General features: G+C 36.6%; 2 protein-coding genes across 2 annotated transcripts; both read right to left on the bottom strand.

Annotated features, from left to right (window-relative positions):
• Positions 1 to 7244: 7244 nt before the first annotated feature.
• On the bottom strand, positions 7245 to 8201 carry LOC105052165 (mannose-specific lectin 3-like). The gene has a single exon (XM_010932883.4). The coding sequence runs from the start codon at positions 8162 to 8164 to the stop codon at positions 7370 to 7372; it is 795 nt and encodes a 264-aa protein (XP_010931185.1). The 5' UTR covers positions 8165 to 8201; the 3' UTR covers positions 7245 to 7369.
• A 4209-nt stretch (positions 8202 to 12410) lies between these two features.
• On the bottom strand, positions 12411 to 14974 carry LOC140852077 (putative receptor protein kinase ZmPK1). Its single transcript, XM_073244827.1, has one exon. The coding sequence runs from the start codon at positions 14970 to 14972 to the stop codon at positions 12492 to 12494; it is 2481 nt and encodes an 826-aa protein (XP_073100928.1). The 5' UTR covers positions 14973 to 14974; the 3' UTR covers positions 12411 to 12491.
• Between the last annotated feature and the right edge of the window lie 2876 nt (positions 14975 to 17850).

Below are 17850 nucleotides of genomic sequence, written 5' to 3'. Positions count from 1 at the left end.
ACAACGTAATGAAGTTATCGATTGCATTCAACGGATAAGATTGTGAATCTCATCATTATTTTTTTTATTATTAATTTTTTATTATATTTCAAGAATATGTTTCTATTTTTATAGCTTTTAGTTCGTAGAAAACATAAATTTTAAATCTTTATAGGAAAAGGTCTTGCCTTTTAATTTTTCCACCTTTCCTTTACTTTGATGATCTTTCCTATGTCTTTTCTTAATTTTTTCTTTATTTTTTCTATTCGTAGGAGTGTCAATCGGGTGGGAGCCTTAGAGCAACTGAATAAAAAAGTTTAGATTCATCTCAATCAGATGAGAGGTGTGGAGTAGAGGAGGTAACTCTCCCCCAACTCAATGAAATTTATTATCCTTTTATAGATTATTTTTACTATTATTTGATAATTTAAAAAAAATATTATTATCTTGATATTACTTTAATTTCAAGATTGGACAACTTGAAGGTAATTAAATGGTGAAAAAAATTATTAGTATAAATTTAATTTAGTAATTATAGGTTCTCCTACTATCTCAATGAACTTTTCAATAATGAAAAAAGTATTTATGGTATAGATATATTTTTTATTAGAAAAAGAAGTGTGTTATAGCTATCTATTTTTTATGGATAATTTTATAGTTCCAGATCCATCTATTAAATAAATATCTTTTAGAAGGTAGTCATTATATTTTACTTCATATTAGTTTATCGATAAACAAAAAATTATAAAATTTTTAACTTTTAATTTATTAAAATTTATTTTATTATATTATATATTATTGGAGTAAGTTAATTGAGTGATTTTTTTTTCATATTTTTATGTGATTTTGTTGATTTCATTGTGTTTGCTCATATTACTTAACTATGGAGTATTTGATCATTTAGATGGTTCTTTTTCTTCTATTATATTTAGCTTTTTAAGTCAATTTAAATAGATTTTAGATCAAGATAAAAATATTATTTTAAAGAGATATGATATGATGTTAGGTAGGTTTAAAAAAAATATATATCAAATTTTAAAATTTTTCACAAGATATTTTTAATGATTCTAGCTTCACAACCCTAATTATGGACATTGATCCTACAAATATTTTAAAATATATTTAATATTTATTTTCAATTAGTTGTTCAAATTTATTTTCACGTAAATATTTAATTTTTTTCTTAATTATAATTACATAAATGGATATTATTGAAATTTTATCAAGAAAAAAATTTGGAAGAAATCATCAACAAACTAAGATTACTTAAATCAATATACAAACTTGAGGTTTGATACAACATAACAAAATTATCAACCGTACTCCACAAATAAGATTGTGAATCTCATTATTATTTTTTTGTTAATAATTTTTTATTATATTTCAAGAATATGTTACTATTTTTATAGCTTTTTGTTCATAGAAAAAATGAATTTTAAATCTATATGGGAAAAGGTCTTACCTTTTAATTTTTTCACCTTTCTTTTGTTTTCATTGATCTTTTTTATGTCTTTTTCTGATTTATCATTTATTTTTTTCATTCGTAGGAGTGTCAATCAAGTGAGAACCTCAGAGTGATTGAATAAAAAAGTTTAGATCTATCTTAATCGAATAGGAGGCATGGAGCAGAGGAGGTAACTCTCTCCCCCTCTTAATAAAATTATTGAAATTTATTATTCTTTATAGATTATTTTTTACTATTATTTAATAATTTAAAAAATTTATTATTATCTTGATGTTACTTTGATTTCAAGATTGGACAGTTTGAAGATAATTAAATGATAAAAAATTTATTAGTATAAATTTAATTTAATAATTTTAGGTTCTCCTACTATCTTAATAGACTTTCCAATAATAAAAAAATATTTATGGTATCGATATATTTTTTATTAGAAAAAGAAATGAGTTATAGCTGTCTATTTTTTATAGATGATTTTATAGTTTCAAATCCATCTATTAATTAAATATCATTAAGAAGGTATTCATTATATTTTACTCCATTTTAGTTTATGATAAATAAAAAATATAAAATTTTTAATTTTTATTTTATATTAAAATTTATTTTATTATATTATCTATTATTAGTGTAATTTAATTAAATAATTTTTTTTTAATTTTTTTTTTAATTTTAAAAGTCTCAATTGGGTGAGAGGCTCGAAGTGGCTGAATAAAAAAGTTTAGATCCATCTCAATTAGATGGGAGACATGGAGCAAAGGAAGTAACTCTCTCCCCTCTTAATAAAATTTATTAAAATCTATTATTTTTTATAAATTATTTTATTACTATTATTTGATAATTTAAAAAATTTATTATTATCTTGATGTTACTTTGATTTCAACATTGGATATCTTGAAGGTAATTGAATGTTGATTAAAGAAAAATTATTAGTATAAATTTAATTTAAAAATTATAGATTCTTTTACTATCTCAATGGATTTTTTAACAATAAAAATAATATTTATGATATAAATATATTTTTTATCAGAAAAAGAAGTGGGTTATAGCTATCTTTTTTTGTGGATGACTTTGTAATTTCGTATGCATCTATTGAGTAGATATCTTTAAGAAGGTATTCATTACATTTTATCCTATATTAGTTTATTGATAAAAAAAATAAAAAATATAAAATTTTTAATTTTTATTTTATTAAATTTATTTTATTATATTATCTATTATTGGAGTAAGTTAATCAAGTGATTTTCTCTTCCATATTTTTATGTGTAATTTTATTGATTTGGTTATATTTGCTTATATTACTTAACCGTGGAGTATTGGATCATTTAGATGGTTTTTTTCCTCCTATCATGTTTTGTTTTTTAAGTCAATTTAAATAAATATTTAGGTCAAGATAAAAATATTATTCTAAAGAGACATGATACATATGATATTAGGTAGATTTAAGAAAAAAAATATATCAAATTTTAGAATTTTTGATAAGATATTTTTAGTAATTCAAACTTCATAACCTTAAGTATGTGCATCCATTCTATAAATATTTTAAAATATATTTAAGATTTATTTTCTTAGTTACATTTGCATAAATGAATGTTGTTGAAATTGCATCAAGAAAAAAATTTAAAAAAAAATATCAAGAAACTAAGATTGCTTAAATCAATATATATACGAATTTGAGATTCAATATAATATAATGAAGTTATCGACTGCACTCAGTAGATAACACTATGAATCTCATTATTATTTTTTTATTATTATTATTTTATTATATTTCAAGAATATATTACTATGTTTATAGTTTTTTAGTTTATAGAAAAAATAAATTTTAAATCTATGTTGGAAAAGGTCTTGCCTTTTAATTTTTTTATCTTTTTTTTGTTTTCATTGATTTTTTTTATATATTAATTTTTTCTTTACTTTTTCTATTCGCAGAAGTCTCAATCAGGTAGGAGGTTCGAAGCGGCTAAATAGAAAAGTTTAGATCCATCTCAATTGGATGGAAGGCTTGCAATGGCCAAGGTAACTCTTTCTCTCCCTCTTAATAAAATTTATTAAAATATATTACTTTTTATAGATTATTTTTTATTATTATTTAATAATTTAAAAATTTATTATTATCTTGATACTATTTTAAAATTAAATTTTAAAATCAAAGATGAAGTTTTAGATGGACACAATACTTAGTGTCTTATACATGATATATGTAGCTATTTGTTGTGCCACTGTCAAGTACCAACTATTTTGAATTGAATGATTGTATATTTTTAGAGAGTAGAAATAGGATCAAGATAATTTTTTAAAAAATAAATTATATATTTTGAAAAAATTAATTTTTAATTATTATTATATTTTATTATTTTTTTATCATCATCTAAGTAGAATCCATTATATAGCGTAGGTTATTTGCTAGTATGATATTAGGTATAAAAGTAATAAAAATAATAATAATAAGTATTAAAAAATAATTAAATAATTTGAATATTTAATTAAAAAATATTTTTTATATAATAATTTTTATCATTAAAAAAATTAAATAAATAGTTTAAAATACTAAATTAATAATAAAAATATTTTAAAAATTTAATATTATATTACCAATAATCTAGATTTCTAGTAATTTTACTGCAATATTATCTGTATATACCAAATATAGTAATCAACATTACTAACAATCTATCCAGAATGCTAGTAATCCAGATTATCAGGTAATCTAGATTCTCACTGTCTGGCAAAGCACCAAATGCAACCTAAAGGTATTTGAGATGGTTAAACAATTGTGTTGAGATGGTTATTTTTCATTGGCTTAGCCTATAATATTTATTGTAAACTAAGTCTATCTAATAATTTAGACTAGTTTAGTTTATGATTGCATTGAAATGGTTGGAGTTGCTCAAACCATATTCGGACTATACTGAAGTCCACATTTGAATTACATTAAAGGCCACGCTCAGGCTACGTCCAACTAGACAAATCTTCCCAATGGAGGAGAAATTATTAAATAAATATAATCTATAATAAATATTGTGGACTAAGTTCATGAAAAAAGGTCGTAAAGCTACGATTACCTTAACACAACTGTAGACTATGCTAGTCTCTTATTCAGACATTATTAGGTAGACTTGGTCCATAGCAAATCTTATGGGCTAAGTCAATAAATAAGATATCCAATCAACTACAATTATCTCAACATAATTGTTTAACACGATTAGTTTGGGTGTACTCATGTAATCGATATTATTTTATATTATTTTTAATGGATATATTTTCATCACCTAGTAAATAATTAGTTTGCTAACTTAATCTTTTATATTTTTTAATCTATTGCAGATTTGTGATACGCCTTGGCATGATAGTAAACTCCAAATTTGCTTGGAGTTTAATTTTGTATGGGTATATATTTAGATTTTTACATGAACAGTTGTTTATATTATCTATGTAAATAGTAATATACATGGCATTTTATGTGGTTGTGTATATATACATTGTATGGTTGGGTGTATATATACACACACACACACTTGTTTTGCTATATGTGTGGTTGTAAAAGTTAATATTCTCAATGTATTTATATGTTAGATAGTGTGTGTGTATATATATATATATTACATCATTATTAAAGTGAGATGAATTTGATTCTGGATTTACGATCATCGAATTGTGTGAATGGAGAAGATGGTCATATGAGTATACATTGTATATACATGTTTATTTGTCTATACAGATTTGCAAGAAAAATTATAAAAAAATTGATAATTTTACAAAAACAATCAAATTATTTTTTAGAAAAAATGACCATTTGTGATGCAAACAATGAAGTGTCGCTAATTATGGATATTTACGACTCAAAAAGTCACTTTACCAATGCTTGTTTGCATTTCGAAATAATTTGCGATGCAAAACAACTATCAATAAAAGTCATTATCGATGCTTATCAAGATGCGTCGTTAATGATTTTTTTACTGATGCCTCTTTGCATCGGCAAAGTTTGTGAGGGAACCCTTATGGCGATGCAAATTTTACGTTGGCAAAGGGTCATTACCAATGCTTATAGAAAAATGTTGGTAATTACCTATTTTATCGATGCTTAGTTTGCATCATCAAATGTTGCATTTACCAACACTTCTTTTGCAGCATCGATAAAGGTCGTTAACGACCCTTTTTTTGCCGATGCTTATTTGCTAATATAAATTAAGTCAGTGTTATTTTTACTGATGCTTTTAGACATTTAGCTATATTTTTTTATGTTGCTAATTATCTTTTATTTTATAATGTGGGTTAGCTAGAGTTGGATGGCGACTGCAGGTCAGTGATGGCTGAATAGCGGTGGCAAAACTTGCAAGATAAGTTTCTGACCAAAGTTGGTTCTAATGGGAATCCTTCAATGCTCAAGTTAGATGTCTAGAACTGACAGAAAGAAGTAAACATTTTGAGAGAAAAATAATTTTATATCTTGAAGATCCCCTGTGAGTCTATATTTATAGAAAAAAACTAAAGAGTCATGAGAAAGAAGAAGAATCAGACAATTATCCTTGACTTATCAGATGAGATATACCCATTGTCTCCGCTTTATCTTAGAGAGAGATATTTGTTATCTCTTGTCTCATCAGGAATGCTGGTTCAGAAAAAAAAATCGACCGTTAGCCCTGCTTTATTAGACAAAAAAAATTTGTTATCTTCTTCCTTATCTATTCACGGTAGATTATCATATGGATTCTGGGATTTTCTCTAATTGGCATAAATTTAATATAATATTTTTTTCAAAATATTAGCGGACATGGACCATCATCAAGGTTGGACTGGGCTCAGCTTCCATATGCGTTGGCTTTATTTGAGAAAAGAATTACCTATCCATAACAATTAATAAGTGTTCTATCATGTCTTTATGATTGAAAAAAATTATTTACATGATTTAAGTTATATAAATCTCTAGTTCTCATTCTTGAAGATTCAAGATGATGAAAGTAATTCCAATGGATGGTATATTTCATGCTGATGCAAATGGATCACATATTTATCCAAATTCATATATCTATTCATAAACACCACAATCGGCCTGTGGTTAATCTAATGAATCATTACTGTAGTATCTCCTAATCCATATGAGTTATGGGCTGGATCCATTTTGATATCATTTGTTACAACTAGAACCACGTTTCAAAAAGGCCAACTAGAAAATGTTATTTGGATTTCTTGATCATATATAAATATCCAAAATCTTTTCAATAAATAATCGATGTGAGACTAAATGTATGTCCGCATAGATCTTTACGCATCTTATGCCTGGGTCACATTCCCTGCTGGTTAAAGTAATGGTATGTTTTCAGGAAAATAGCATGTGCTTTTTGAATTGGGCAGCAGAGCTCATTCAGACTAGGAAGCTAGTCGGTATTAGAATCTTTAATTAACTTGTAGACTTTCGTAGATAACTGATTCAACCAAGGAATCATGCATATTTTACGCACCGACTAGGATCGCTGTATTAACTGCGGCTTCCTTGCTAATCTGAAGAGATCCGAGTGAAGCTCGTGCAACGTACGTCTTTGTTTGCTCATGGCTGCCAAGAACGCGACCAGCCGTCGTTCTCGGGTCGTTAACTTTATTTTTTTTTTTAAAAAAAAAGAAAAAACAAACAAAGATCTCGGCATCATTTTGTGCACCACCGTTGGATGCCAAATGAAGGGGGCACTGGCGTCGTCCACACGCATGATCATCTCTCTGCGTTTCGAAATTCGTATCTCGGGTGGCGAAGTGGATCGACGAAAGCATCAAGGAGTAACAATTAAGGATCCACCGCATGAATCAGATTGACTTCAAAACTTATTTTATTGGATATTTTGGCTACTACAGGCTGTGGTTCAGCGACGAGCCAAACTTTTTATAATACGTCAAGTGAGGGATAAGACGTCAAAATAGGAACACACTGGCCACCATAGATCAGCCGGAGGACGTCGACCAGACTGCGGGTCCATAGACGACCGCCTGTCCGTTGATCTGGAGTATAAGGACATAATCTCCATCCCTGGATATAGGCTTGCTGGCCCACACGGTTTGATAGTGGTCATCCTCGACGCCCAGCTGCCCTCGGTGGTCGAGCCTAAGGAAGCAATGCCGGCCTTTGCCCTTCGTGCCCGTCTCCCAGATGACACCTTGTGCGGCTTTTATGAGGGCCAGATTGCAGTCATCCTTCATGATAAACGTATAGTCCCTGGTTGCGAGCTTAGAGTTGTCGTAGAGAATCTGCGACGAGAACAGGACGTTGTTCACCATGGGAATGTTCATCATCTCAGAAGAAAAAGCTCCGGTGGTGGTGAATGCAAAGTTGGGGGTAGACCAGACTGTGGGACCGTAGATGACTACCTCACCATCAGGACGGAGGACGGCAGAGTAGTTGCCTTTCTTGGGACCAGGTGGCGTGGTCCACACAGTGGAACCATCGGCGCTCTTGATGATGAACTGGCCGTGGTCATTGAGCGTCAGGGTGCAGTTAACACCCTCTCCATGGGTGTTGGATTGGAAGCCATTGCCCTTATAATTATATAAGACGAGGTTGCAATCACCTTGCATGACGAAGCTATTGTCGAGGTAGGAAAGCTGGCTGTCGGTGGTGAGAACATCACCGGTTCCCAGGACATTGCCTTCGTTCGCTGTGGATGGGGATGTGAGAAGGATGAGGATTGATGAGAGGATGACAAGAAGGGAGACAGTGGGGATTGAGGGTAGGATGGCCATTGGCTCGGATAGATTGCTATTGCTCGCTGCTCTCACCCCCCAGTCACCATATAAATAGCCGTTGCAAAGTGCAGTGCATCGCACGCACTGTCCAACACACAATGGACGGTGCGTACGGCCGCATGCGGTATATATCGCATAGCTCATTGTCCGTGTGGATGTATGCGCAGTGCACCGCACCGTATGATACACAGCAGATGATCCACGCATGCTGCGGGGCGCCATCTCCATGCCAAAGCATTTTGTTGACTGTGGCGCCAACGATATCATAAGAAAAAAAAAAATAATAATTTTTTTGAAAAAAAACAAAGACTTTGGCGTCAACGATGTCCCCCCCGTCACATGACGCGATCGGTGATCTGTGTGGGGAATTATTCTGGAGTCCACGTTCAACCAAGCCAGTTTCCCATTCATGGATGAGGGTCTGCGTGTAGGCCAGCTAGCAACCAGTTGTCAGCCTAGACGACACCAATCCGCCCAATAATTTTGAATCCAACGCCGGCCGGTGCTAAGAATCTGCATGAGTTCTAGAATACTTCAAAAGATCACGAGCCTCTCCTTCGTGTCAAGGATGCAAAGTCACCACCGGATGTGGATAGATTTCTAAAACAACAGCAGAACGACAGAAATCCAGTTACTTTCTGGAGTAATAGAACGACCAAAGAGTCACTTGAAGCATGCGATGTGCCAGATTAGCTTGATATCCCACTCAAGGAAAAATGTAAGGTTATTCGGTGGGGCACCATATGGGCTGGAAAACACTGGCCGTTTATTCTAAACCGCGTTGGTGAGAGAAGGGAATGCGAGAATAAAGTTTTACAAATTTGCCAACGCAACGAGCAATCTCATTTAGTCTTAGCCTGAATGAACAGTGAAAGATACACACACGCACACTACATATGTCATCAAGAGTGTGATTCATTACTTTTCTTTCCTTTGCTTCGATGACACGTTTCACCAAACCGGGGAATGCAGAAATCTGTGAAGGATATCATGCCTTAAATTGCGAGCCAAAAAAATTCAAAAAAAGACTATCTGTTACACCTAGACTCGTAGTCCAAAAGCAAAAAAAAAATATATATAGATGACCGTACTATATTATAAATACTACATTAAATTGAGCATTTATAATGAACTCTACAATATGCTCTAATTAGATTGTTGAATGAAATTCCTCTCGCTCTCCCCCTCTTTTTCTCTTTGACAATCTCCACTTTAGAATGAATATCTAAATGATCACTGCTGATGGGGTGTAGTTGGTTTATGAGATGGACTATGCGAGCCCTTTTAACAGTTTATCTAGTCAGAATATTCCATATGCTAAATCTTTATTTATTCGGCCATTAATTTATAGATATAGAAGGGGCCCCAGGTTTAGTCCGGTTTCTACCAGATAGACTCTCTGGTTCATGTTGGGACTCAAGTTCTAGGCTAGACTCGAATTATTGGCCTCAGTTTTTATCCCTTTTGGATTTTATTGTGCTAGGGTTTTAAAATCCATACCCAACCCAACTAAAAGGTTGAGCACAGATTAGAGCCTCGTGTCCAATTTACAGGTTTTAGGTTAGATATGGTGGAATGCATTTTGGGTCTATGTGACCCAGTTGTCCCCCTAGTATTGAGGGATAATTTGTCACCCCAACTGGGAAAGCTAGTCCATTCAATTTGGTAAATAATAAGATAATTATAATGGTTGAAACCAACTTTAGCTCTGGAAATTGAAAAAGTTTAATCCAAAGTTATCATGTTGGTAAATAATTAGAAGATAATGACTATTATGATCTTCATTTATTCCTTGTTAACTGACAGAAAGTTTAGACATATTAATGTTCAAACAAGTTTACAAGTAGGAGAACAAACGCTGGATACAAGCTTATAATTTGCCTTATAGCTTCCTACATAATATGAAATGCGTGCATACTCATCGAAGACGTAGAGAAATTATTAGTTAAAATAGATCTACTACAACATATACCGTACACCACCCAATAACAAAACAGCAATCCATCCAAAAAGGTAGACTTTTTTTCATTCAAAATACTAAAAGTAAACACCTTTTATTAAAAATTTTCAATCAAGTATGGATAACACTGCAGCTTTTTTAAATAATACATGATATGCTGGTTTATTATTGAATGGTATAAAATATACACGATAGAACTATTTTAATCAATAATTTTTCCAAAATACATTACTACTTCTCAACAATAATAACAATAACAACAACAACAACAACAACAAGCTAAGACACGTTACTTGAAATTATATTGATGACTTCATGCCTGAGTTATTAGAAAGATGCTGCATGGGAGTTTAGCTTGTATGTGTCTCTGGACGCCATCTCTCAAGCAAAGTAGTAATAAGACCAACGTCCATCTATATACGATCAATCCGATATACTCCATAGAATCAAAGATATCATAAATAATCCAGTACTCTATATGGGATATCTTCTATCCTCCAGAAGTCAGCATCGGATCGTCGTAGACGAAGGTGTCTGGGCTCCTGCAATAAGATATAATAATTAGATAATGTATATGATTTTTCAAAAAAAAAATTAAATAGTAAGAGTAGGATTGGAATGCTTACGCCACCATCTAAAATAGTCTGTGATCGATGGTACTCCTGCAATGTAAGAATACTACTGTCTCGAGGATCGGAATGCCATGGATCGTAAGCCATAATACACTAATGAATCTAAAATAATGATATTATTACAAGTGTATTACAAAATAAAAAATATGATAGCCATTCATTTTATGAAAAATATATTTTAAACACAATATTGTCACACAATACAACTTAAACACACAATTCAGTTCATCTCTCTGGATATTAAACACATATATTCAAATATAATCTCATAGAAATACATAAAACAATAATGAAAATATATCTTTGGAGCCTTTAATTTTTTCCACTACTTGAAGTTGAAGTGTGTTGAAGTATCCTAGGACAGCAGTGGCGGTCATGACCCTATTTCTTACAAATGCCACAGTGGTTCTTACTTCTTATTTGCCTATCATCCATCTCATTTCGTAGTCTTGTTGACTTTGGTCTACCTTTCTGCTTGGGTCTCAAATGATGATGATCAGGAATACATTTGAATATACGTGTATGCATCCAATAATCTTCATGTGGTAATGGATTAAAGTCGCCGCTCCAAGCATTCATATATGTTGTAATTGTATATGCATCATCCACAAACCCACTAAAATGTACCGTAATTTTCTGACACACAGCTAAAACGTGTGAACATGGATATTTGTACATGCTCTACTTTTCACAAGAATATTTTCTTTCAGCTAAAGTAATAGTATGAAAATTTTCTCTACCTCGTAACCCTGCGCTTGCTCACCTCGTAAGCACTTCATATGCCAAACCTTTATTTATTCGGCCATTAATTTATAGACATAGAAGGGGCCCTAGGTTTAGTCCAATTTCTACCGGATAGACTCTCTGGTTCATGTTGGGACTCAAGTTCTAGGCTAGGCTCGAATTATTGGCCTCAGTTTTTATCCTTTTTGGATTTTATTGTGCTAGGATTTTAAAATCCATACCCAACCCAACTAAAAGGTTGAGCACAGATTAGAGCCTCGTGTCCAATTTACAGGTTTTAGGTCAGGTATGGTGGAACGCATTTTGGGTCTATGTGATCCAGTTGTCCCTTTAGTATTGAGGGATAATTTGTCACCCCAACTGGGAAAGCTAGTCCATTCAATTAGGTAAATAATAAGATAATTACAATGGTTGAAACCACCTTCAACTCTGGAAACTGAAAAAGTTTAATCCAAAGTTATCATATTGGTAAATAATTAGAAGATAATGACTACTATGATCTTCATTTATTCCTTGTTAACTGACACAAAGTTTAGACATATTAATGTTCAAACAAGTTTACAAGTAGGAGAACAAACATTGGATACAAGCTTATAATTTGCCTTATAGCTTCCTACATGATATGAAATGCATGCATACTCATTGAAGACAGAGAAATTATTGGTTAAAATAGATCTACTACATATACCGTACACCACCCAATAACAAAACAGCAATCCATCCAAAAAGATGGACTTTTTTCCATTCAAAATACTAAAAGTAAACACCTTTTATTAAAAATTTTCAATCAAGTATGGATAACAGTGCAGCTTTTTTAAATAATACATGATATGCTGGTTTATTATTGAATGGTATAAAATGTATGTGGTAGAATTGTTTTAATCAATAATTTCTCCAAAACGTATTACTATTTCTCACCACCAACAACAACAATAACAAGAATCTAAGACACGTTACTTGAAATTATATTGATGACTTCATGCCCAACTTATTGGAAAGATGCTGCACGGGAGTTTAGCTTGTCATCCGATAAAAGAAGCATTTGGACTATAGATTCCATGGATGGCCTCTTGCTTCTCTCTTCTTCGAGGCACTGGACTGCTATTGCCACCATCATCAATACTTGCTTGCTATTGAATTGTCCATCTAATCTGGAATCTACAATGTCCCCAATCCATGAATCATGTCCACTCTCCAAGTTCTCTTTGAGCAACCCAAGTGACCCCCTCAATACCATCTCTACCTCCTCCCCTCTACCTATTTTCCATTGTGAAACTCTAACCCCCTTCACTAACTCGAGAAGCACGACTCCATAGCTATAGACATCAACCTTCCCAGTGATTGGAAGACTGGAAGCCCACTCTGGAGCAATGTAACCTCTCGTCCCTTGGATACGTGATAAGTTGCGCCCAGATCCACCTCTATTTAACAGTTTGGCCAGTCCAAAGTCTGCAATCTTGGGCTCAAAATCACGACCCAACAATATATTCTCAGGCTTTATATCACAGTGGATGACCCACTCCAGGCACTCGTGATGAAGATAGGCTAATCCTTTTGCCACCCCCACCGCAATTTTAAACCTCTCACTCCATCTTAGAATGCTAGCGGAGCCATTACCATAAAATAAAACCTTGTCCAATGAACCATTCTCCACGAACTCGGAAACCAAGAGCCTGTGCGAGCGTTCTGAACAAAATCCCCACATTCTCACCAAATTCATGTGGTATATTCTTCCTATGAGGCTCAGTTCGGCGTGGAATTCCTCTTCTCCTTGGATCACATCTTCCAACTTCTTGACCGCCGCCACCCTCTCATCATCCAAGACTCCCTTGTACACGGCTCCTGATCCTCCTCTCCCGACCTCTTCTTGGAAGTTTCGAGTAGCCGTTTTCAGCTCTTTGTAAGTGAATCTTCGAAATTGAGTAGACATAGCCTTGTATCCTTCCTCCATGGGGGCTGACTGCTTCTCCGTCCTGAACATAAACCACCAACCAAATATCACAAAAAGGAGTTCTATTACAAAAAAAGCTGATATGAACCAATAGAAATAGGCCCAGTTTTTTTCTCCGATGCTCTTTCGCCTTATATCCTTCCCGATGTCTACCTCTGTGACATTGCAACCAAGCTTACGCCCTTGAAGACTAGAAGAGAGTTTTGAGGTGTCTACAGATGTCGGAAATTTTAAGAATGTGCCGCCATCGGTGTTTGGCAAACTTTTTCCATTGTGGAGCTCAATTTTTTGATAACAATCCGTAGTGTCCTCCTTATACACGAACGCTTCGCATGAACAATCCGCTTTGCAAATATTCCTGCAAGCCCCGAATGACAGGGAACGAGTGTAATTGAAATCAGATCCCCAGAAATCTGTGAGGGGAAGCTCGAAAAATTCAACCTCATCATGAGATTTGTCGCAGTTGATGCTGTATTTTCGCTTGCAACCTTTGCTCCAATCACTCGGGTCATTTACTTCAAAACCAGGAGGACAAGTGCATTGGGGTGTCGGTTTATATACACAGATTCCATTCCTACCACACAGTGAATGCACCGAACAAATCGATGAAAGAGCAACCCACGAAATCGACCACATCTCGGTCGACTCGTTCAAGCTGTACAGCCTAAGATTACCATCATAATCCAGAGTCAGCCTCCTCCTAATCCCTGGACCGAAGTCAGAAGCTTTGAATGCCAAGTTATCGGTCGACATGAACTGCCCCATGTCATCAAGGCCTGCAGATCTACTGCTATTGTAGGTTGATCTGTCATGGTTCCACGGCCATGCTACTTGTCCAGGATCAGGCCAGTAGATGCTAACGAATGCAGGCGTATCATATATAAGTTTCAAAACGTTATCACTTTGAAAATAAAATTTGTAGTGGCCTGAAGATAGTGATCGGTTAGCAGCAGCAGATACCAGCATAGAATTCTGATTGAATATCTGGTTCGGGAGAAGAGTATCAGTAGGATGATCAAAGCTTTGCCACAGAATTTTTCGATCTAGATCCATCACAACAAGATTCCCATTATCAAGAAGCTGCGCTTGAGCTCGATCTGAGTTGGTGTCGGTGCTCCAAATGACCGTACCATCATAGTCGGTCAGAACCACGCTTCCATCCTTGCGCATCGTAACTCTCGACCCATGACCATTCACAGGGTGGTCACGGTTCGCTGTCCATACGACAGTCCTGTTCTTCATGTTGGAGAACCAGATGGAGAAGATGAAGGCATTCGTACCAACTTGGTAGAAGCCGCATGCGAAAGACTTGTTTTGTGAGGTGAGGATGTCTGAGTCATCCTCCACGGAAAGGAAAGAATGGCTTGTTAGAGAGATTCTAGGTGCTGGAGATGCAAAAGGAAGGAGGAGCAGGAAGATGAGAAAGAGAGGGATATTGAGGATGGTGGAAAGAGTAGGATTTCTCATGGCAGAGATTAATTGAGTAGGACTACAAGGAAGAAAGGGAAACCAACTCATGACCTTGATGATGGATTTTGGGTTGCTGGGTGAGGAAAAGAGAGAGATTTGGTTTCTAGGTACAACACTTGATTGCTCACAAGGTTTTGGGAGAGGGGGAGGAACCTTATATAAACTTTTTTGAGAACAAGGAGAGGTGACCCAAAAATAAACACTACACCATATGTGCATGGAAATAATGGCCATAGAAAATGGGGGGGAGGGAGGGAGGAAGGTGGCATGAAAAGCGCTATCTTGCAGCAAAAGTCATGTTCTCCTAGATCAACGCACATGCACCCACATGATTTCTTAGACATTCAACTCTTGCTTTCCACTCCTATACCTCTCCTAATCCCAGACTCCCTTTCCCTTTCCTTTTTTTTTTTTTTTTTTTGGCTCCTCAACACAACACCCTGTATTATTCCCTCTCCCTTTCACATTCAGTGTATTGTGGTGTGGATCTGGGCATTCATACCACCATTCCAGCTCAAATAGAAGTGACAAGGGGTCCACATTAGCAAGGTGGAGCAAGAAGGAATGGCATAGTGGTTAGACAATTGGGCTTGTGTTTCCCCACAGGGAACTGAAGATAGCCTCCAATTAAGAAATTTGATGCTTAGACCTGCATGCTTGTCAATGCATGTGGCAACAAGGGGGTAGGAATTCCATGATCTTCTTAGAATGTGTTAGGATTTGACGCCTTGAGATTCAGCCCACATTGATCACACAGCGAGATTTGCGGTGAAAAATGGAGTCCAACGAGACCAAGATCACCTGAAACGGAGCTCGGATGGAGGAGATACGAGCTTTTGAAGTCGGCACGAGAATCGAGGCGGCGGAGGACCGCCGGCGACCGGCGGTAGGCAGCAGTGGTGCGGTCGCAGGCGGCGGCACGCGGGACGCGCGACCCAGGCCTGTGCGGGATGCGCGACCCAGGCCCACGCGCGACCCAAGCCCGTGCGGGATGCGCGGGACGCGCGACCTAGGCCCGCGCGGGATGCGCGACCCAGGCCCGTGCGGGACGCGCGACCCAGGCCTGCTGGCCCCTTAGCCCCGATCCACCGTGGATCGGGCGGTCCACGGCGGGGCCTGTGGACCGCGTGGGCGCTTCCCATGCGTTTCTCACGGTCCACGGCACTATTCCGTGGACCGGAGTGCGATCCGACGTTACAGGTGATTCCCGGTTTTGATCCGACGGTCTGGGACGTTGATTTGGCTTGTTTAGGACTCTTAAACCTAATCTAATTAGGTTTTAAACCCTGTTTAACCCTTTAAAAGGGTACTGTGACGACAGAAAAATGAAGTGGTTCGGGTTTCTCGCCGTACAGCACCGTACGAATCCGAGAAGAGAGAGAGAGGCGGAACCGTTGCTGTGAGAGAAGGAGCAGGGCTCTTGGACAGCGGTCTCCAGGCTCTTCAGGGGTTCATGGGGGGTCTCCAAGAGAGAGAGCTTTTGTGAGGGAAACTTCAGATGAGAGAGAATTGGGTGTACAAGGGTTGAGGGTGAGGTCTTCTCTTGTAAAATTTCTTTTTCATAGTGAAGTTTGCATGCCCTGTGGAGGCGAGCCCTTTTGTGGCTGATCCACGTATTTTGATTGTTTTTCTTTTGTTTTGTTTCTTCTTTCTTCCTGCTGCATCGCGTGGTATTGAAAAGATCTTGGGAGGTAGTATCCTGGCCAGACATCCACCCAACAAGTGGTATCAGAGCAAGGCGGTACAAGGACGCAGATTGCAGCGGTCGTGAGCAAGACTGAAGATGGAGAAAACAGGAACAATCAAGATGGAGATCAACAAGTTTGATGGTAAGAGCAATTTCTCCTTGTGGCAGGCAAGGGTGAAGGACGTGCTCATCCAACAGGGGTTGATCGATGCTCTCTTGTGCGATGAGAAGCCGACCACCATGGAGGTGCAGGATTGGAAATGGCTACAGATGCAGGCGGTGAGTACCATCCGCATGTACCTGACGGATGAGGTGGTGATCCATGTACTGAGCGAGACTTCTCCGACGGTGCTGTGGTCGAAGCTTGAGGAGTAGTACATGACGAAGTCTCTCACCAATACTCTTTTCCTCTGGAGGCAGTTTTACCAACTGCGGATGACTGAGGGATAGAGCGTGCAGGAGCATTTGAGCCACTTCCAGAAGATCCTCACCGACCTCCTCAGCGTTGGCGAGAACGTTGAGGAGAAGACCAGGGCGCTGGTTTTGCTGGCGTCGCTTCCCCCTTCGTATGAGTTCTTGGTGACTGCTCTTCTAGTGGGGAAGAGCACTATCAAGATGGACGAGGTCACCACGGCGATACTCCAGAACGAGGTTCTTAGGAGAGAGAACCCAGCTTCGAGCTCAGGTGGCGGTAGCTCAGCTTTGGTGGCTTCTGGAGGAGCAGGAGGCAGTAGACGGAGCGATAGAAAATCGCAACGAGGGCGATCCAAGTCCAGGAGGGACTTGAGCAAAACCAGGTGTTACCAGTGTGAGGAGTTGGGGCATCTAGCCAGAGATTGCCCTCAACTGAAAAATCAGACGGTGACTGCTGTAGCGACGGCCGGCAGCGATTCAGATGGAGATGTCCTGGAGATATCTGACGAGGTATCTACTTCTTCCCAGCAGTGGATATTAGATTCTGCATGCCCCTATCATGTGTGTTGCAGAGAGGAGCAGTTTGACTCCCTGGAGAACAGTGAGAGTACTGTATATCTGCTGGATGGATCGAGCTGTGCGATCAGAGGCATTGGGACGGTCAGCTGGAGGACACATGACGGTGCAGTGAGGAGATTGGGGGAGGTTCGATACATACCCGATTTCAGACGAAATATTATCTCACTTAGCAGACTGGATTCGAGAGGCTACAGGACAGTAGCTGGTGGAGGAATCCTGAGGGTGCAACGCGGCGATAGGATTGTG

This window comes from Elaeis guineensis, chromosome 10 (genome assembly GCF_000442705.2).
Source record: "Elaeis guineensis isolate ETL-2024a chromosome 10, EG11, whole genome shotgun sequence".
Classification (NCBI taxonomy): domain Eukaryota; kingdom Viridiplantae; phylum Streptophyta; class Magnoliopsida; order Arecales; family Arecaceae; genus Elaeis; species Elaeis guineensis.
The sequence above is the reverse complement of the archived record's forward strand: the minus strand, read 5'-3'. Positions and strand labels throughout refer to the sequence as shown.

Bases quoted from the DNA above. Each gene is read 5' to 3' on its own strand.
- LOC140852077 (XM_073244827.1), bottom strand. From the start codon at position 14,972: ATGAGTTGGTTTCCCTTTCTTCCTTGTAGTCCTACTCAATTAATCTCT.
- LOC105052165 (XM_010932883.4), bottom strand. From the start codon at position 8,164: ATGGCCATCCTACCCTCAATCCCCACTGTCTCCCTTCTTGTCATCCTC.